Raw genomic sequence first — 22,290 nt, forward strand, 5'->3', positions numbered from 1 at the left:
GGCACCTTGCCGGGAGATCCTTTTTGCCGAGCGAGTCCAAAATGATCTCCTTGTGAGCAACCCAGCCCCGAGGCGCCAGCTTGCTCACAGGGAGATTGTTCTGGACTCGTTGGGAGAAAATGATCTCTGCGCACACATGCCCCTGCCTTTCTGCGGGAGAGTGCATGCACACGCCCCCTCTCCCGCCCTGCCTGCACTGCCTTGGTGGCCCGCGCCCATCCCTGGCACCTTTCAACTGGCCCCTTATTCAAAATGTTTGAGGACCCCTGCTCTGGAGGAACTCAAGGAGGTTTAGTGGGCCAGATGCTGAACCCCTACAAACCAAAGTAGTCCTCTGGGCCAGAAGTTTGGTATCCCTGCAGTAAATAGTCCATCAGAAAGTGCCAGAACCCTACAAGCCACAGGATGTTCTGGAATGAATTAATTATCCAGCATAGTAGCGAGAGAGAAAGCCAAAAGTTTCTGAGTGTGCACAAAGTGCCATTTTCTCTTTGGGGGAGTCACCACAACCACTTCCTAATACCTAGCACTGAAAATTTGTTTGGAAGGAGAGAAAACACAAAACCCATTGACCCTAGATTATCATGCATTAGTGATGAACTCTCTACAGTTATTTTCTAATTCAATAAAGGTAAATATTAGGATTGTGAACTCACTGCACTCATCAACCAGCACTTCTTATATTCCAAGTTAAACACTGCGCAAGAATCTTAAGACGTTTGGTCCTTTAAAACTTATCAAACAAGAAGAGAAGCCTTGGCAACAAAGAGTTCTTTAATCTCCGAGTGGGAGGCAGACTCTGACCCAATGGCTGTAAATTGGACATATTCCAGTCACAAATAAATATGTCAGAGAAATAAGCTCTATTGTTAGGTTACGGCCTGTTTATCATGCCCATCTCTCTCCCACAGATTTGTATCTCCTGACAAAACTGGCATTCCTTCTCCCAGCCATACACCATCGCTTTATACCAAGAATATGCATGGCACCCTGGAATCAGCCCCCAAAAACTTTCATGTTAACAGCCAGGGTTGCCTGTAGTGAATCCCAGGGTTGGTGCAGCTAATGGAACCGAGGGCATTGGCTTTTGATGCTGAGAATCTGGGCTCAGTTTCCTCCTCAGTCAGGAAGTTGCCTGCAGATGTCACTTGCCTCTTAGCATAACCTACCTCACTGGGTCGTTGTAAAGAATTAAATCATTCCATGGAACAATTAAATCATTCCAAATCATTCCATGGAAGCCAGCCTGAAATCTCGGATCATGCACAAGATAAAAAGCAAGAAAGACATGATATAATTTGGCATTTGGCTTTCCTGTCCTTCCTCCCGCTGCACCAGGTGTCTCCCCAGATTACTTGCTCATCATATCAGCTGAAGCTGGGTGTTCTACAAGTATTGCAGTCTCTTTTCCACCATTTTGAATGCCACTGTAGGCTAATCTGCGAGGAGACGATTTATGGGCAAGGCTGCATGGAGGCCAGGTGGCTTGGGTTGAGAATTTTCTGCTCCCACCCACATCTAAGATACGATTATTTTGTCCATAGCATAGAAGAATGTGTGCTTTTGTTGTTGATTTTAAAGCTCGTTAATAGACCAGAGAACTGGTCAGGAACTGCAGAGTCTAAATAACCCTAGACATGAGTTCAGCTTCACGTGTGATGTGGAAGAGTTGCAGTGGGGTGCAGAGGGGCTGATATGGAAAAAGAGCAATGATGAGCAGATGTTTGGGGGTATTGGAGTGATGGCATGACAGTACTCTGGGCGTGCAAGACAGGTTTTTTTTTGTCATTCCTCGCCTTCAGAGCTAGACAGGGTGTCCTTGTGGAAGTTACACTTTAAACTAATTTGTTACAACGGGTTTGCCCCAGTATCTGCTGAAGGATATTTCTGGATGAGGTGATTTCATTGGTTGCTCTAGACTTAAGCAATGCATCCAAAGTACAAACACCATATTTGGGGATTGGATCCCCCTTAATGTTCCATGTCTATAAATGAGAAATGCTGACACCTACACCTGCCTGGAACACCTTTCCCAGCACTGAAAATGGCACAGCCATGCAGCTCTGGCAGCAGAATCGGTTGCAAGACACATCTCTCTAAAAGTCACAAAATCATATACACTAAATCTCTGAATTATGAACATCCAAGTTACAAGCAGCCATACTTATGAACTGCCATAAAGCCTATTAATTTAAAATTTTGAGTTAAAGACAAACAGTTCATAAAAACAAATATGGGAACCACATGTTATGCTCATGAAAATGTTCTGCTGCGTTGGTTGTCTGTCAGATTGAGAGTACCCAAGCCAGTGAGTTTGAGGTCACATGCAGTTAGCGTTGCCTTCTGTAACTTGCATTACAGAACTTTATTATGTTTAAGATGTTTTAGTGTATATGTAAGTGTTCCTTAAGTGTTTTATATGCATGGAAAGGTAAAATATATACATATACTAAGACAAACATTTGGCTTACTCATGCTAAATATGACTCATACATATGTGATCTGACTGACATACAAATTTGACTTAAAGATGTTCTTAGGAATACAAACTCTTATGAACTCATTTGTAACCCAGGGACTGCCTGTAGAAGCATCAACTGGTATTTAACGTCTGAAAATGAGACCTGTTGGGAACTCCTTTCCCTTTGGAGAAGAAATGGGGGAAAGGCACTGTATATATGCTCAAAATATCTTCTTCTGTATTGTCTCATCTGAAGGCAAGTGTTGGTTTCAAGTCAAGGTCTGTGTCACATCTGCATCCCATGGAAGCATCCAGGCATTGGAATCAGATGAATGTGTTTAGGGCAGAGCCTAGAGATCAAGTTCTAGCAAAATATGGGGCACTTTCCATGCCTCCTTTTGACCCTTGGAAATAGCCAAGGAAAGCAAGGACAGGTGCATTCAGATACAGCCATGTATATTTTCCTAATTGATGCAAAGCGTGGAAGACTTTGTGTTGGCTTTAGGCCAACTTATGCCTGAGAGCAGAACTGTAACCAAACAAAGGTAATAATTTCTTCCATGAAATGAAGCAGCATTGCTTAAGCAGGTGTGTTTTTAACTGGGATCTCTACAGAGGGAGGTGGTTCTCCTTCCTGTTTATCTGATGGAAAGAAAAACAAACAGTGTCCAACAACAATGGCTGCAGCACACAAAGGTAAAGAAATTAGCAGAGGTCAAGAATGTTGACACAAAACTGGTTTCAGGCAACCCAGAAAACCTATTATAACCCAGGGTGGAGAACGAGAGGGCTCATTAGCTAATGCTCTTGGTGAAAATGAAAACAAGAATCACAACACTTGATCCTTGGGCTGCTATGCAACACTGAGGAGGGAAACACCAAGCACCAGCTCACTAAAACAGGGAGGAGATAATTGTTTCCACCAGGAAGGAGAAATTAAAGCACAGAAAAGATGAAACGTTCCCATTTCCCAATCAGGATTGTAGAGGTACTTTCTGTTCGGCTTCACTGCCACTTTTCATGGATTACCACCTTCTCAAGTAGCTCTGAAGGTTGGAAAAGTGGTACAGCTGCCCATGACAAGCAGCAGACCAGGCTGCAAGATTCAGCATTTCCGCAGATAAGGATCTGATCTCACAGGCCAGGGTGTCCTTTGAGTTGGATCCAGATGCAGCTGTAACAGACCCACTGAAATCAGCTCACAGGGTAGTTACAACTAACTGGTTTTCAGTGGGTCTGCTTTAAGGGCTGGAACCCTCCGTTTCTGCTTCTCCAGCCATTCATTGGTGAACAGCTGCTGTTTTTGCAACACCCTGCACAGTGCAACAGACACATGCACAGCAATGCAACCTGAAACCCGAGTGGTGCATCAGTTGTTCCGATGCAAGTTTAACCAGCCTTGACAGATGAGGGAAACTGTCGCTACAAGGACAGGTGTAGTGACGAAAGGGGGGGGGGTTGTCGAAAGGGGGTTACCTGGCTGACTCAAGGGCACTAAGCGTGCTGACTGACCCTGCTCAAAACCTGACGCCCTTGCAAAAGTTCTGCAGAAATACCCATAGAAAGAGAAAAGCAGGTGAAGAGAAGAACAAGGAAGCCCTCTCCTGCAAGCCACAAGGAGGAGAGAAACAGGCACGAGGACAGCAGTGGTGGGTCTGTTGTTTTCCAGTTCATGTCGCAATCCCTCTTTTCTGTAAGAGCATATGATGAACAGAAGCTTGGCACTGGGTGGCCTAGCGTGACTATGATGGCAGAGGACTTGCTGAACGTGATTGAAGCGTTGCTTGTCAGACGAATAAGCGCTTTCACAGTGACTTGCAGAAACAAACAACAAAGCACACACCTGAGTCTCATATTAATTAGCATGAGTTAATATTAATACCCTTCAGCAGCTTCAGGTGAAATGATTACAACACTCAGACTTGGCTTTGAAGAATAAGACCCACCACAAGAAGCTACCACTGCTCTCCTCCACAGCCCTTGCCCCCTCCCCTCCATGTGAAGCATGGGAAACACCCATGTTCTTCCAGGGAGAAATTCAGCTAAGAAGAAACTGCCTCCACAATGTCTCTTGGAGCGAGACCTTGACTCCAAGAGTTACATCTCCGCAACGCTGGAATTTGGCCAGTTCTATCTCAGGTTCGCACCCTTGCATTAGCTCCAGACTAGACATTGGCTTGGAGCCCAGCTTAGTCAGACTTAGCATAGACTCCTGAAATCAACAGGAGCTATTCTGATTGATTGATTGATTGATTGATTGATTGCACACACTTCCATACTACCCAATAGCCAAATATCGCTGGGTGAGTCACAACCATTATTTACGTTAGTTGTCGCTAACTTTGTGGGGCATAATCTGCCATGCCTAACTTGATTTCAATGGGAGTCCTGTAAGTGTGACAATGTCTGGATGAGCCTTATTTTATGGAGGACCATTTTCTGTGTGAAGGGTTGTCTAGTCTAAACTTGGTTTAAAGAGAAGGAGCCATAAGAAGGTAGAGCAGAAGCCTAGCAACTCCCATCAGCAGGTAACAGCCGGACAACAGGCTGAGCAAAGCACAAGCTGGCTGACATGTGCGTACCCCCTAAGCTTCCTCTTTGGCTGCTAATTGTAGATGGACAACTTCATTGTCTTCCCTACTATGGTAAGAAGAAGCGTACTTCTATTTATATTGAAGTATTATTGCTGCATATTTCATATGCAGTTTTTATGCAAATTCCTGTCCTCATTCGTGGCAATGCATAAGTAGTCACAAAATGCAAGTCTGTGTTTCCTGCTTCTCTATTCCTCCTCTTTTTCAAAGGGTCCCCCACCCCACTTACAGAGTGCAGTTCTAACATATAGCAGTAGAGTCCAAGATAAAAGCCACTTCTGAGCTTTCAGTTTGGATGTGGGGAAAAGCACATCAACAGCACAGAGAAGTCAGACTGAACGCCAGGTCTCCAGGGACAGGCCGAGGCCTTTGGTTGCCTGAGCCAGAGCAGCCAGAGCTCCCCATCCCTGCAACTCAGGGTGCATCATGCCCAAGGCCAGTCAAAAAGATCTCTCCAGCGCCTCCCCTCACAATGGCAGCCATCCCAAGCAAAGGCAGGGAGCAACTCCGTACACGCTGCCTTTGCAAGGCAGGCCCACCAGACCCGGAGGCAAGAAGCAGCCCCTCAGTCTACGGAGTGGTAGGGCCAGCCCTGCAAGAGATGCACCAGGGATGCTCCCGTCTCCTCTTGCCCCTCTTCCCCTCTTTCTGCTTGGCCTGCTCTCCTCTTGCATATGCCTGGGCCTATCCTTGCAAGGAGCACCAAGCTTTTGGTCTCCAGCAGTGGCATGTTTGCCTCTTGCATGCTTTCTTTTTATTTTCCAGGATCCTTGTAGGGAGTAATCCTGTGGCCCCTAGACAGGGTTGGGGGGGGGAGGGGGGAGCTTAGGGTGGTTTAGATTCCTGATCTGATGTCAGAGGCTGTGGAGCAGGGAATTGAAGAACCACCAGCCCCCCGGACAGCCAGAACAAAAAGCACAGCATTGGCTACCCTGCAAAGTCAGGAACGAGGGGGGCAGAAGGGGGTGTTCCCTTCCCCCCCCTCTCCAAAATGCCCCAGTTGGCTGGGCAAAAAGAGGCTGCATGGCAGAAATGGAGGGTACAAGGATGTGAAGCTGCAGATGCCTCACACTGCTCTTTCCAGTTTGCAGAGGATGACTGTAAGCTTCTGCACCTGGCAGCTTGAGATCAGCAAGGGTGAACCCCTAACCCTAACCCCACACTTAGGAAGTCAAGCATGAGGAACCTCCTTCAGTCTGAGGGCCAAAGCCAGTTCTGGTGAAGCTCTTGGGGCTGCGTAACAGCAGCAGGTGGAACAAAACACTTCTGCCTATTTGAGCTTACTGCCACTAAGTCACCTTGAAGAGAAGCACTTCACAGTCTAGGAAAGGCAGGCAGGCATTGAAAAACCACCAAAGAAGTGGTGATCAGTAGAATAGGGGTGCAGCCAGGGGGAACTGCAGAGGGCCAGATTTGGCTCATAGGCCGGAGGTTGCCCACCCCTGATTTGGAGTCAAACAAATGCATGGGCTTCTCTGCCACACCACGCAAGGGTGAACGAGCACTGCTTTAGATGGCTTCTGAATGAGATAAAACGCATTCCTTTGTGAAAGAGGTCTCTGTACGAGTTGCAGGTCCAGAAGCAGTAAACCTCCGAGTCCCACTTGTTGGGGTGGCAGCACCTGGGCTTGGATATGGCCTTCTTGTCCTGCTTGTGGACTTCCAAAGGCCCCAGGTTAGCTGCTACAAGAAACAGGTTGCTGGATCAGATGTGCCTTCGGCCTGATACAGCAGGGCTGGTATGACCACAGGACAAGACCATCTTGGCCAAGGAAGCTCTGCTCTGTCTCAAGCTTCCCTTCTCGCCACCGTCTGCCTTGGGGACCACCACACTGCAGCTTGCCTAAATGTGCTCTTGGGGCAGTTCTAGACATATGGTGGCCTCATCCAGGCCTCTGCCCAATTTTCTCATTCCTGCCTCAAACATTCCCTAGGAAACATCAAGGAAACTTGTCTTCCAGGCAAACTGGAGTAAAGGGAATGCCATAAGGATGATGCATGTTGCACAGGGCTTGAGACTCAACTATATTAGCAACTAGAAGATAGAGTTTGATAACTAGGGCTCAAGCAACTGAGGAAAAAGCTGGCAGGCAGTGCTTCCTTTCATGTGCCTTTATGCCTGTGGCCTAAGACAAAAGAACACCCATGGCTCTTTCTGCCCCCCATCCTCCAAAATAACTGTGTTTGCTTTACAACAGGTGGCCGAGGGAGAAATACAGTATGTGAAAAGTTCCTCAGTACCAGAGCCTAATGAGAAGCTAAACTCTTGAACAGCATCGATTTAAAGGAATGTGTCTCTTTTTCCAGGTCTGTTGGCTTAAGAAACCGCAAAACAAGATAGGGTGGTGGACTTAGCCCTTTGCAAATCACACCCTCCTCTCCCTTTATGGTGCTTAATCTTCACACTTGGAACCTTCTTGCCAAAATGATGTTGGTTACTATTCTCAGATCCAGTTCCTTACTTGTGTGAAAATTTGAACGAGACCTCAGTCAGTGAAATGAATAAGGACCTCATGTTTACATGTTCTTGTACCCCAGCATAAGTTTAGAGCTACTTCATGTTATCCATACCTCTGATCAGAAGAATTTTCCCCTGTAGATACAGAAGGATTATCTCCAATCAAAGCAGTCCCCTGCAGGGTGGGGGCCTCCCCTTTCTCCCCCCCCCCTTCTGCAGAGGAACCATTACGAGAAGTCTTGCCAACCCCCTCACCCCAAACCATGAGAAGAATTTCATCAGGGTAGGAGCCTCTTCTCCATAATTCCCCCCCCCCACACACACACACACACACAGAGAGAGAGAGAGAGAGAGAGAGAGAGAGAGAGAGAGAGAGAGAACCTCTTAATATATCAAAAAGACAGGCTGAGCATTTCTAACAGAGGAGTATCTGAAATCATTTGGGCAATAACTTACTGGTTCAGAATTTTATAACAATCAAATGCTCAACATGACTACCTTCTTGGATTCTCCGTCCACCATGACATTTAGCTACATTTAGAGCCCAATCCTAGGCATGCTTAGACACAAATAAGTCCTCCTACTCCCAGAATTCTGCAGCCAGGATGGATGGCTGGGGGATGCTGGGAATTCTAGGCATGTTTCAACAGAAGTCTTTTGTTTGTACCCTTAGTTATGCATTTACTTACACTGGTAAGAGAGGTATGTGTGCTGTTGGTTTTGTTTTTTTACTGTTCTTTCAAAATGGGTGGAATAAAGACTCTAATCCTTATTAGTGACTGGAATGCCACATATACAAGTTCACACCTTAATGCTCTTCTAATTAATCTGAAGTAGCTACCATTCCCTAATTTAGTCATCTAGTCCAGTTCAAGGTTCGAAGGGGTCCTGAGCAAAGAGCCATCGGATGCCTCTCCTTCCTGTTCCATTGGTGGCACAGGTTGATCACTGGCCCAGTTTGGCCATAACACTCACCATTCTGGGGCAGATTAACCCAGATATTGCAGGAGTGAGCAGAGCACATGAGCAGTGTGTGCTGGTTGTGTATGCTTATGGGTTAATGAGTTAACCCAACAACAAACCATGGGTAATTGTTCCTGCACTGATTAAAAGCTGAAAGGATGAGTATGCACCTTATGTGATCTGTTTGTCCCTACAGTTCCAGGATTCTTAACTGAAAGCAGAAGTGGCAAGCTATGCACTCAGTCCCACACACAATAAGGACTAGAATCCCTGCTAAATCTTGGGTTGAACCACTGAGGAGTTCCAGCAGTACAAGTGTGCCAGATCAGTCATAACACTAGGCCTCCCAGCCATTTCAATTTTCCACAATGCACTGGAGTGATGCAGTGCTGGGGACACTGGGAGAAATGTAGATGGCTAGACCCATGGCCTAGAAATGGGAATGCAGAGGAGAGCTGGCCTGTAGACCCGCACAGCTGCCCAGGAATGCAGGATGCCTTCTTAGTCACAGTAGCTACAATGGATAATAATCCCTCATTTGACTCATAAAGCAGCACTGAAAGAGTGGAGAAATCCACCCATTTGCCACTGCTTAAACCACCAATGGGACGGGGTTATTAAAGGGCATTAAGAGGCAAGTGAAGAGGGTTAAGTCATCCTGGGTATGTGTCCTGGAGAGGCAACCCTTGAGAAAGGAGTTACGCTGACTCAGCTAATCCAAAAAAACAAACCCGATCTTGAGTTCATACCCGAACTTTCCAAGGGTAGTGGTGATCTCCAGAACATCCCAGTGTTCCTGCCTGCACATCTGCCCCAAGAGCAGGATGTCCATGCAGTTAAGAGCTGCATGGCAGGCAGCGTGTGGGGGACCTGTTGTTGCTTTACCTGGAGATCTGGGAAGGAGGAAAAGCTCCCATGGCTGAGTTTATGGCTTCTTTGCATTTCTGGCATGTGAATCCTATATACACATACAGGACACACACTGGTACTCATATTTATAGTGGCCAGAATATTGTTAGACTGGGCCTGGGGGGATTTGAGTTGAAGTCTGTGCTTGGCCAGGAAGCATACAGAAGGCGATCCCATGCAAGTTTAGGCAGAAGGGGGCTAGGTCTCTCTCTGCACACCATTGCAACTTGAGCTGGTCACTGACTCTCCGCCTACTCTACTTCACAGGGTTGTTGTGACTAAGAGAGAGAGAGCTGGAGGAGGGTTATGTAAGCTGCCTCAACTTCCTTGCAGGAAAAAAGCAGAATATAAATATGAATTTATAAATATATAAACGTAGCACAGTGTTGAAAACACATGCTTTTAAGTGGCATAGTTCATAGCTGGGGTACACATTTACACTTGTAAGTGGACTCTGTCAAAACTTCATACATGGAGCAGTCTTCAGGCAAGAGAACACTTGTAGTTCTGAATAAAATTTCAGGGAAGGAGCATGTGAAGTGCACGACTTGTTTTTATGACTATTGTGTAATGCAGTGATATGTTCTTCAGTGCAAAGCAACCAAGAGCTCCACAAGGTCACCTGGGAAGCACACCTTTCCATCCCGTGGTCGCCAAACCCCAGGAATGCGAGGGTGAGTTACGGCTATTCAGTTGAGAGAAACGCTTTCTGCACATGCTCAAAGACGCTCCTGTATTCCCATTGCTTCACATGCGCTTCGCATTTGGAAACCCGTCCGGAGGATTAACTCAAAGCTTCGGAAGACACCGCCTGTCCTGATCCTCGATTCTCTCTCTTCGCCAGGGCAGGGACCCTGACAATCGCCACACATTCTCCGCAGAATCGACGCCAACACCCAACCCTTCCCAAGCTCAAGCGACAAAGCAGGAGAAACTACATTTTACAGATTCCATAAAGTTTGCCTTTAAGTTTCTGCCCTCCCTCTGCGGTTTGGAGCACACCCGCGCCTACGCGCCTTTCCTCCCAAGCCCCACGACCAGCGGGCCGGGACCGCGCGCCTCCGAGCCGTGCAAATTCCGAAAACGAGCGCTCTCCGCGAGGCCCGTGCCCTTTAAAGGGGGAGGGGAGGGGGAGAGCGAGAAAGCCGGGGAGACAAACAAGTTTTGCCGCTCGGCGGCGGCGCAGGTTCACAGGCGTCGCGCACGGTGCGAAACTATCACACGGTTCCCCTCCCCACGGCGCAAAAACGAGAAAGCCCGCCCGACAGCGCTGGGGCTGCGTTTTCAAGGCAACGCGAAAAGAACGGAGTATCATCCTGGAAAACACGCCCGCCGTTTAAGGTTGTGTTTGGGGCTAAATAGACACTCGATTGTGTTATTGCAAGCGGCGGTTTCTCCTCGCGAGTCCGCTGCTAACAAGGAGGCGCAGATAAAAACCTTTAGACTTCAGGTTGGATCAGTTACCTGCTTGAGAAGCGGCAGACTGCAGGCTCCACAGGAGACAAACCAGCCAAGGCAAAAACCTTCGGAGCTGGTTACTCTTCATTGTTGAAAGGTCTCAATTGTTATTTTACTTGCTGTGAGCTGCTTTCCCTCTCTCCCCCTTCCTCCTTTTCCTCTGGCATGCGGCGGCGGCGGCGTCTTTCAGGCTATAGCATTCTGCTTCGGGATGGAGAAGAGGTTGATAGATAGAAGCCACCTGATTGTGGCTAAAAAGTTTCCTGCCCGCCAATCTCTCTCTGCAGAGTCTTTGCTTGATCGGCCGCCGCCGCCGCCGCCTCTTTCAGTCCTAATGTGGCAAGTTTCCCCTTACAGCCAAGAACACCAGCCGTGGCGCTTTGATCAGTTTCACTTACACACAACAACTCGCAAATTACACACACTTCATTCAAGGGGAAACTGAAGTCGCTCCTCATTGGCCAGAGCGGGGCGCAGCCTCGACCAATCAAACGATACCAAAGTAGTTCCCGGACAGAGCGGGGATTTGTTTCTTCCGAGAGAGCTTGGGATGGGGGGCGGGAGCAGCGCTGCCCCCGGATCCTCTCTGCCTCCTCATCTCGAGCAAGGACGTCCCACACGCCCCCTACTCACTTTCACACGCATGAAAGGCACACAGTAATGCATATATACGGTGCATCTCTGTAATCCACGGATTAGGCTGGAAGACCTTTACAAATAAATAACAGACCGATGGATTGCCCCCACCCGCAGCCCTTGCTTACACGATGCGTTCTGCTGCTCGGGCAGGTGTCGCTGCTAGAAGTGTGCAGCTCCGGCCACCAAAAGCCCCAACAAGGCAAGGACACACCCGCAGCCACAGATGAGGCTCATCCCCTGGCCTGATTTTGCTAAGGGTTAATCCTCCCCCCTACACACACACACAATGTGATCTAGGCACCCCTTGCTTTACCTGGTACCCTCCACCTCTGGCTTTAAAAAAGACATTCCAAGAGGAGCCCCTTTCCCCTTGCAGAGGACCAGTGCCATCCTGTTCTTCAAGGAAGGCCAGCTGACTTTAAAGAAATTTTAAAAGCATATTACTCTTCCCTCCCCATTTGTTTAATGCCACAGATAAAGTAGAGTCAACGTACAACTATCATTAGATTGTATTTATATCCCACCTTTTTTCCTCTTGAGAGGAACTCAAGGCAGTTGAGAGGAACTCAAGGCAGTTTACTTCCTGCACTCTATTTTATCCCCAGAACAACAACCCTATGAGGTAGGTTAGACTGAGAATGAGTGGCTGGCCCAAAGCCACACACTGAACTTCATGGCTGAGTGGAGGCTGGAACCCAAATCTCCCAGGTCCCCAGTCCATCACTCTCACACCCACATTGCATGGGTCTGCCTTACAGGGGAAGAGAGACAGCACAACTGCAAAATAGCTATAGTTGTCATCAACTCAGAGGGAGACTGTAGCCAAGAAATTTGAAGAAAACCGAGACTTGGAATGGCAGCAATGAAAGGAATGGAAATGATAATCAGGAGGAAGGATGTTTCACTGCACACCAGTCACAAGCATGGGTGTGAAAACCAACAGCAAAAAAAGACGACAGGAAGAAAATTGATGTGTCCAAAACATGGTCCTGGAGGAGAGCTTTGTGGACACCCTGGACCAAAAGAGAAGCGAACAAGTGGGTCCTCGGCCAAAACAAGCCAGAACTTTCCCTAGAAGTAAGCATGACAAAATCGAGGCCGGCATAGTGTGGGCACATCCCAGGAAGGCGAGGCTCCCTGGAGAAGACGATCCTGCTAGGGAAGGGGAGAAAGGGAAGCCCAAATACAAGACGAATGGACTCCACAAGCTTCGGCTTACAAGAGCTGAGCAGGGCTGTCTGGATAGGGCATTTTGGAGGCCTTCATTCATAGGGTCGCCATAAGTCAGAGATGATTTGTCATCACGTCACAAAGAGCTATAAAACAGAATGTGACTGTGCATGTACTGAAATCATAGGAGATGCATCAGTGGGACAGAAGTCAGACCAGAAATGAAGACAGTGTTGTCTGGTGGGTGATGTGGGCAACTTTACGTGTGCTCTAACTGTGAGCAGTGCCTTTATCAGAGATAAAAGTTCATACCCTCTTGGTTACCCTCAGTCTGTAACTTTTTAAATATGCATACCTGACTGTAAGTTCCATTTAATTTGTTTGGATGTACATTAATAAGATTGCACTGATGGATGCACAAAGGAGCTTCTTGTTGCAGCTGTCAGCAGGAAGTCCACAGTAGGTTTTAAAAGCAAACAAACAAAGCTAGGATTCTAGTCCTTATTGTATAGAATCAAAACATGTGGACCCTAAATCCATTCGCACCAAGAGATTAATGAGGGTTTCACTCACAGAAGTTAGGCTGTCTTTCTTCTGCGCCTTCACCCCAAGCTGCAATAGCTAATCCTATTTGTTAGTAAATGCTCTTTTTTCCTCCTTCCCTTTCATAAATCTGCCAGTTGTAGTGGCTGGAGTGCTATGTTCAAGAGAATCATATTCAAATCCCAGTTTAGTCAAAAGGCTCCCCTTACATCTTAGGCAGGTCACAAACTCGCTGAAATCACAGCTTGTAAAGTACTTTCATTTTATTCTTTTAGCTTTTGCAATCTGCCCAGAGAATGCATGTTATTGTGTGGATTAAAAATATAGGGAAGGGAGGTTTTGCAAATTAAAGCAGATTATAGAATGGAAAATAAGGGTATTTCTGTTTAAGAAGCAGCAGCAATTGGGCAGTACTTCCCCAAAGCTAGAGGTGACGTGAGAAGGGTTTGCACAGTAAGAACACACAATAGTGACTGAGCCACTGAAAGGTACTTGCTCCACAGCAGCAGCTCTGCCTACTTGCAAATGTACAGAAGACTCTTAATGTCAGCCTTCACACAACCTGGCAAACTCACTCATTCCAAGAACTTGGTATGGGAAAGGGTTCAGCAGCTGCTGACCTGTGTGCTGTGCTCGGACTTTGCCCTCCAACAGGTTGGGTGCCCCTTGGGCATACGCAGAGGGCAGATCACCTGATCAGGCACCAGTGCCCCTCCTTGAATATCTCAGGCTAAAACTAAGAGAGATGCAAGGGCAACTGAGCATAAGTTCAAGGAACTCCACTGTAAAGCCCTGCAATTCATATGGAATCAACTTCCTTCTTGGGATCATCATCAGGACTCAGAAAGCCAAACACCAGCATATTGCTACAGCACCAGGCACTTTCCCCCCATAGCATACAGACTGGGAGCAGGAGGAAGGTCTCTAGCTCCCCCCTGCACCCATGGCCCATCGGAGCCGCAGCATCCTGGCAGAGATACACAACTGCACGTCATGGCAGTGGCATCGCAGGATTTGTGGCGGGAGAGCAGCGCATGGGAAGTACCACCATGGCAGAGGTCATTTCGCCACAGCACATGAGACAGAGGGAGAGGATGGCAGAGATTCAGGAGTGGGCGCCCCGAACAATGGACACAGTCAGGAGAGGAGAGGGAGGAAATGAGATCAGAGGCGTGTCAGAAGGGGAGTTCGTGGAAGCTCGCTGGCCAGTTGCAGTCGGAAAGAGCTTTCACTGGACCAACGCTGCGTTGCTGCACAGGGCAGCCCTGGGGAAGGAAGGACCAGAGACCCCAGACCTGTGGCGGGAAAGGTGCGCCAGGCAGCTGGGTGCCCAGCTCTCCACGCTGTTGCTTTGCCGGCTGCACTGCCCTCATGCTTCAAGATCACACAGCCAGGGATTTCAAAATGGAACAGTTAAGCCATCCAGTCCAGAAATATTCGTACACTTTGTAGTCCTCATGCCCACTTTTCTAGAAGGGAAATCCTCAGCACTTGCAGGTGCCTAGCAATTGCAGGGCCGGCTTCCCATTGGCTTCCAGGAATCTGCTGCCCTGTAACTAAACCTGAAGCACAGCCCTGTGACTGGCTCCCAACGTGCTGCTCTGAAAGGTGGGCACAATGAAGGGGATGCGTAATCCCCACACAATGCAATCAGGGAGCACAGATCAGCACGACCCAAGCAGGGGAGTGTCGTAAGTTGGCACAGGAAACACAGAACCCTCAGATGTTGTTGGACTACAACTCCCATCAGTCCTGCCAGCATAGTTGATGGTGAAGGTCTGATGGGAGTTGCAGTCAACACAGTCTGGAAGGCCACATGTTGCCCACCGAGGGCTGAGGGAGAATCGCATATCATATGATTCTGAAGTTTTGGTCCCTCAACCTCCCAGCCATGCCTTAAATTAAGCCTCAGTTTAGATCACGGCACAAGAGTGGCCAGCACTAACCAAAGTGTCCCAGCCCTGAACTGTTATTAGTCAGGGAAGGAAAACAGGAAGCCAGTTCAGCTGGCCTTGCATCCAGAATTATTAACTGCTCAGGATCTCCTCCAAGATTGGAGAAGCTTTCAGGTAGAACTTGCTTTTAAAGCAGGTCTAATCAGTGTCGTGCCCAAGTGAACCAAAGAGGAGAATTCTGCTCCACTTACTGGGCCTGCCCCACCTCTTCTTTTAGGCATTGCTGAGTTTTAACTCAGGACCTACCTACACCTCACCCAGGAGATGAATCACACAGGAAATAGGTGGCATCAAAGTGGAAAAGGTTTTCTTTGACGTAATTAGGATCTCTGACAGTTTTTGGTCAGGAATCCAACCAAAACAAACCTCATGCAACTGTCACAGCAAATTAGTACAGTATATAGATACAAGGGTTCATTTTGAAATTTTTCATTATTTTGCCACAGGAGAGCAGCTAATTGCTCCCACATGGCTTCTCCATTGAAAGGCCCAGATAAGCTAGGAAGTGCAGTACCTCTTTTCCTCAAGCAGTTTATGCTCTGCTTTACTATTGCTCCTTTTCTCCTCATTTTTCCTCCCATTTTGCTGTGACCTTTTGTTCATAGCAGTTAGAAAACAAGGGGACACAATCTTATTAATAAAAGGTAATCATCCTACCTTGGAGCAGGGTTGTCAGAGAGGTGAGCACCTGTTGCTGCCCTCTTGCGCCCCCATGTGCCCATTAATAGGAAGTACTCTGGAGAAAAAGAGCAACAACCCATAAACCTCCTCAAGGTAATGCACCCTTATAGGGGCATCCATACTAGATGACTGCAGTCTTCCCCAAGTTGGTGCCCACCATATGTTTTGGACTTCAGTTCCCATCAGCCTCAGTCAGCAAGGTTCGGAATGCTGGGAGTTGTGGTTGACGGCGCCTAGAGGACATCAACTTGGCCAGTACAGTAGCAGTCTTTGAAGAGCTCCCCAAAACTGCAACTGGTTCAGGCTGTGGCTGTCAGAATACAAAACGGAACAAAGCCCACTCCATTGCTTAGGAGGACAAGGAATCTAAAGGCATATCAAATACTGACATACGATGCAGCAACTATCACCAGTGATATTAGAGGCAACCCACATGGATCTCAACAGTTTGCACCCTTTTATAAAATCTTTTGCTTTGGTAATATGGATTTCAGACCTTTGCTGATGGTCACTGATAAAACCTAGGTTCTGCTAGGACCTCCAAAGGCTGAACACTTTTCACTGCATTTACAGAGCTGCTTGCACAAGAGTGACAAGACTCATAGAATCATGGAAGAGTAGAATAAATAACAGGGCCCAAGAAGGCCATCAGGTCCAGCCTCCTCCCCAAGCAGGACCCCAACTTAAACTATCCCTCTCAAAAGGGTGTCCTGCTGCATCGTGAATGGACCTAGTGGTGGAGAGTCCATGACCTCCCCAGGTCATTGGTTAAATTGTCATACTGCTCCAACGGTCAGAAAGTCCTTCCTGGTGTTCAGCCGGAATCTGGCTTTCTGTAACTCGAGTCCATTGTTCCATGTCCTGCACTCTGGGATGACTGAGAAGAGACCCTGGCATTCCTCTTTGACATCCTTTCAAGTTCTTGAAGAATGCCATCTCATCTCCCCTCCGTCTTCTCTTCTCCAGGCTAAACATGCCCAGGTCTTTCCATCTTTCCCTCACAGGGCTTGGCTTCCAGTCTTTTTGTTTTCCTTTTTTTCCCCCCCCCCCCCCCCCCCCGCCCCGAGACCCTCTCCAGCATGTCTGCATCTTTCTTAAACTGGGATGCCCAGAAATGGACACAGTCCTCCAGCTGAGGCCTAACCAGTGCTGAGTAGAGGGGAACTAGCACTTCACATGATTTGGAAACAATACTTCTATTCCTGCAGCCTTTCTTGCAGCTGCATCACATTGTTGGCTCATATTAGGCTTGTGATCTACAATTCCAAGATCCTTCTCACTTGCAATCTTTTTGAGCCAAGTATTTTTCCTAGATGCAGATCTTGGCTTTTGTCTCTACTAAATTTCATTGTTGTTTTCAGCCCAGCAATGCAACCTATCAAGAGCACTTTGAATTTGGTTTCTGTCTTCTAGGGTATTAGCTATCCCAGACAGATTGACTTTCTGCCCTGGACAACATGTCAGATATGGTCAGGCACACTGAAGCTGGATGACAAGCCAAAGAAAGCCACATAGGAAGCAAGATCCGTCCTTGGGTTTTGCAAGGCAAACTGGTCTTGCAAAGGAGCTCCTCCATTAGAGTCATGACATGAACAAGTAGGGCTGAGACAGAGTCCTGGCTCCAGACTGCCGTGGGCAGGTGTGATTCACACACATCTACACCAGACAAATATCCATTTAGCACCAGGACTTGCCCTTCCACGTAAGAACTATTGCTGCTCTCCCAATGCACTGAATAACCACTTAAAAGGTTAACAGAACTGGTTTTTCTTTATATTATATTACAAGTTTGGTAATCTCCAGAAGTGGGACAGGATGTGTGTGCTTTGCCCTGATGCCACCTATTTCTGAGAGGTCACAATGTGTAGCCAGGTAAATGCTCAGTATGTGAGCATCCAAAAGTGTGAAAACAGAGTAGCACTCACCATGCAAGAAGATTCAATGTTAATTCTCAGCACCTACACTACAGAAAGGGTTGGGGCACATCTCTGTATTGCACTACATCACAAACTCGAAGCCACACTTATGAAATTGTGCTGTAATTATTCTTCACTACCCAAGGGGTTTTAGCTGTCACCAAGGAACAGGCCGTCTCTGGACAGTGAAACTACCAAAATATGCCTCTTCTGATTTCCAAGGTTTACCTCCTTGTCCCTTTTGCATTAAGAGGCCCTCCAGATGTTCTGGATGACAATTCTGGTTAGGCCAGGCCAGCATGGCCAACGGTCAGCTGCAAAGTTTGTCGTCCCAAACTTCTGGAAGGCATCAGACTGAGGAAAGCTGGCATGGACAGTACTTTTTGAGAGAGGAGAGTATTATGCAAAGCTAGGCCACTAAATGTTGCTGCATATGACATCTCTGTGCACAAGGAAGGCAGCTCTGTTCTAGTCAGATGTGGTCTCAGAGACCCCTTTTCCTTTGGACCCGTCTTGCCCAAGGTCTTTCCATGCACAACAAGAAAACCGGCATTGACAACACGTTTTCCATTTCCAAGCAGCCTCTCCTTTTCAGTGCCTGGGCATGTGACTTCATGCATTCTTTTTGTACCAATGTTCCTTCTCCTTTGAACAACTTTTAGGACAAGGTGCTGTCTTTTTTAAGATAAGCATGCAAGTTCCCTTGGTCCTCACCATGCATGCAGATGTTGGTAATGCAATGTCAGAGCAGAACCCAGAAGGAAGGAAACCAGCACGGTGCATCTGCAAGCTTCCGAATGCTTGCTTTGTCCAAGATCAGCCATGCCACCGCTTTGAGCGCGATGCAGTTGCTGAGGAAGTTCCTGGAGAACAGCTCCATTTTGCATATAGTGCTCTGGCGATGATCAGATAGCCTATGATGGAGAGGGTCACTAGTTTATTTCTGGGTTTTTGGCTAAGGCTCCACAATGCGTATCTTTGTCTTGTAATGCCTGGGTATTCCCCTTCAACTTTGTCCCTCTCAAAACCAGGCTTCCACTGGCTGATGCCTTCTAAATACGTTGGGGCACAGCTCATGCCATCCCCAATGGCCATGCAGACTGCAAATGATGGGCATTGTGGTCCAACACATCCAGACAGCATAAGAAGCCATCCAAGAAAGGAAGGGATGATGTGTGCGTGCAAAGGAGGGCCACACACTATCTTTTCTCTACTGAAATGACTGTCCTTGAGGATGTAATGGGCACAGAGCTTCTAGGAAGTCTTCCATCCAGGATTTTCTTCGAGCAGGACCAAGCTATGAAGCACAAGTGCTGGACTGGAAGTATCTTTAAGCTCCATAGTTTTCAGCTTTGTCCTTTAACGTTTGACTGACAGTGCTTTAGCTGGACCTATTTCAACTGGGTTTTGGCCTGGGACATGGGACTGAGATTGTTTTGGTCACCTTAGTGGATGAACCCAGAACTGACTCAGGAAAGGGCAGTCCTACTAGTTGTTGTCCTCTTGCTAACCATGGATCAACCTTGGCCATGTGATCTTCTGGACCACCTGGTGAAGTATGGCAGCCCCTTGGGGCACTGACGTGCAGTGTTTCCAGCCCCTCCTCTTGGGACATGTCCAGAAGGTGGTGCTGGGGGACTACTATTTGTCACGGCACTCTTGGGTCTCTGGTGTCCCACAGGAGAGCATCTCTGTGAAACCACTGGAAGAGTTCACCCCAGCCCTTGGGTGATACACCATCAGTATGTTGATGACATACAGCCCTACTGCTCTTTTCTACCTGGCTCCAAGGACACTGTCAACAACCTCGAGTGCTGCCTGGGTTTGACAACAAGCAGGATACAGGCGCACAAGCTGAGATTAAACTCAGAAAAGACAGAAGTGCTGTTAAGCAACAGAATGTCCAGCTCAGAGTGGGATTCGGTCTGCTTTGGAAGAATGTCCTGGAAGAATGCCTCAAAGGTTCAGTCGATACAAAAGGTAGCAGCTAGGCCCATGACAGGTAACTAGCACATCTTATCATCATCATCCTACTACGGAAAGGCCAGCACTGTTTGCTAATTGCCCTGAGAGCCACTGTAGTGTCCTGGTGTGAGTGTTGGAGTGGGGACCCCAGAGAACTGAGTTCCAATCCTCACTTGGCCATGAAGCTCACTGGGTGACTTTGGGCCAGTCATTCACTCTCAGCCTAACCTACTCACAGGGTTGTTGTTGCGAGGAGAAAATGAACCTACGTGAACCACCCTGGGTTCCTAACAATTTTGTAAGCCGCCTCGAGGCTTTTTGAGAATGGGGCGGCATAGAAATGTTCTGAATGAATGAATGAATGAATGAATGAATGAATGAATGAATGAATGAATGAAGGCGGGGTATAAATGTAGTATTCTTTCCCAGGCGAAGTTCAAGGTGAGCCTGGAATTAGACTGGGTCACAGAACAGGAAGCAAGTTCTTCTGTTAAGAAGACTGCAGACCCTCCACCCTCCCTTCAGAAAAGCCCCCACTTCACCTTCCACCTTGGAACAACTTGCCATTGTCACTGGCACCCACACGTCTCTGAGCCATGGCATCCTGGCAGAAGGCAGAGACTGTGTCACCACAGTGGCACTGCGGGATCTTTGGTGGGAGAGCAGTGCCTGGAAAGTACCATCATGGCCAAGGTCATTCTGCCACAACACACGACACCGAGAGAGATGATGGCAGAGATTCAGGAGTGGGCGCCCCGAACAATGGACACAGTCAGAAGAGGAGTGGGAGGAAATGAGATCAGAGGCATGTCAGAAGGGGCTTGTGGAAGCTTGCTGGCCAGTGCCTCTTAGCTGCAGGAAATAGCATTCACCAGATCATGTTGAGACGCTGCACAGGGCAGCCCTGTGGTCAGATCTGCTTATCCAAAAGAACAGTAGTACAGTTGGAAAGGGCCTATAAGGCCACTGAGTCCAACCCCTGCCCCACTTCCACACGTGGGCACCCGTCCAGCTGTAGGCCCATACCTTTCCAGCTTAGCCAGGGTGACTCAACACGCACACCACAAATGCACTCCATTTGTGCACTTTATAGTTCTCAGGCAGCGTATCAAATTATTTGCAACATTCCTTGGAGAAGTCTGAGGAACCCAAGTTAGTCTATTTGTGAAAATGTAAGCATCACAGTTAAGGCAGCTTTCTAGAACCAACTACAGTGTCACAGAATGATGAGCAAGTTCAGGCAGGGGGACACAATTTGGGAGGGGGAAGATTGCCAAATTACAGATGCCCTGTTATCAGTTGTTGTTTGGCCATTAGATGCTTTGTTGCCTTCAGTGGCTTCCTGAAAATGAAAGGCCGTTGCTTTAATACGTGCACCCCACCCCCTCCAAGCTGCCATTCCTTATGGAGAAGGAACAAACATGTAAACAGGATGCCAAACAAGAGTGACTTCAACTCTGCTTTGATTTGAAGCAGGGAAGTGCCCAGATTCTGTCCCCAGATTAGAGCAATTTCTAGGTGGTTCTAATCCAGGTCATCTCCATGCCCAGGCGGTCCCAGGATGAGAAATTCATTCACTCAGTGTGCCCATCTGTCATCTTCATTTAGGCATAGCTGAGTTTTTACCTGATTTCCCTCCACCCCACCCTGGGCATGAATCACACAGAAAAAGGTGACAGCAGGGGAAGGAAAGTATTTTGTTACCAGTGAGCTGGCTTAAAGCCATTTGCGATCACCGGTTGTTTCTTGGTCTAGAATACACCCAAGCCAAGCCATGCCTCGCCTTGTGCAAATCTCAGGTTAGATATAAACGAAGGTTCTTCTCGGAAGTTTTCACTATTTTGCCATGAGAACGTATTTCATTGTTCCCACATGGACCTGGATCTCAGAGGATGTGCAGTACCAGCACCGTTGCCCTCAGAGTTGCACTGTTGCCTCTTTTCGCCTGTCTTCCTCCCCACTTGCTTGACTCCCCATTTGTTCCCATGCATGGCAGCTAGAAAACAAGGGGGCTTTTATCTTACCAATGAAAAATAATCACCCTTGTCTATTTGAAAGTAGATGCAGTTGAACAAGATTGCAAAATTAGGCAAAGGGCTTTAGAAAGTCCTCTGGTGCCCCCCTGTGGCTACTAGCTTCAAGTGCTCTAGGGAAAAATATCCATGAACACCATCAAGGTGTTAGGCCTACAACAGCAGCCAGATCAACACCCTCTACACTGGCTGCCTTTGAATTCTCAAAACTTTAATCTCATCCAGAGCAGGACTGTCAAAACATCAACTTGGAGACAAGGTATATGTGATACCCATTTTAAGACATTTTGCTGGCGCTAAGTTGGTTTCTAGAGCTAATTCAGAAGGCTGATTGTAACCTTTTAGGGATTTAACCATTATGTTTGGAAAAGCTCAAGGGCCTTCTCGTATTCATACCTTCCTCAGAGGCTATATTGTGAGCCCACTCCATCCCTTCCATCTGAAATATTATGATTACCCAGACTAAGTAGAAAAATGAGACTCTTTTCTCAGGGACATTAACTGTACTCCATCTTTGGGGAGGCTTTCAGGCACCTGGCAAAGGT

At 47.6% G+C, this 22,290-nt stretch overlaps 1 protein-coding gene across 1 annotated transcript in view; it reads right to left on the bottom strand.

The window, feature by feature from the left end:
- Positions 1-11,203, bottom strand: part of ERBB3 (erb-b2 receptor tyrosine kinase 3) — a 97,168-nt gene extending 85,965 nt beyond the window's left edge. The window contains exon 1 of the mRNA XM_044449534.1: positions 10,850-11,203. Coding sequence (XP_044305469.1) covers positions 10,850-10,931 — 82 coding nt within the window. The 5' untranslated portion in view covers positions 10,932-11,203. The remainder of the gene's footprint in view (positions 1-10,849) is intronic.
- Positions 11,204-22,290: the final 11,087 nt, after the last annotated feature.

This window comes from Varanus komodoensis, unplaced genomic scaffold (assembly GCF_004798865.1).
Source record: "Varanus komodoensis strain SLA01 unplaced genomic scaffold, ASM479886v1 scaffold59_1, whole genome shotgun sequence".
NCBI lineage: Eukaryota > Metazoa > Chordata > Lepidosauria > Squamata > Varanidae > Varanus > Varanus komodoensis.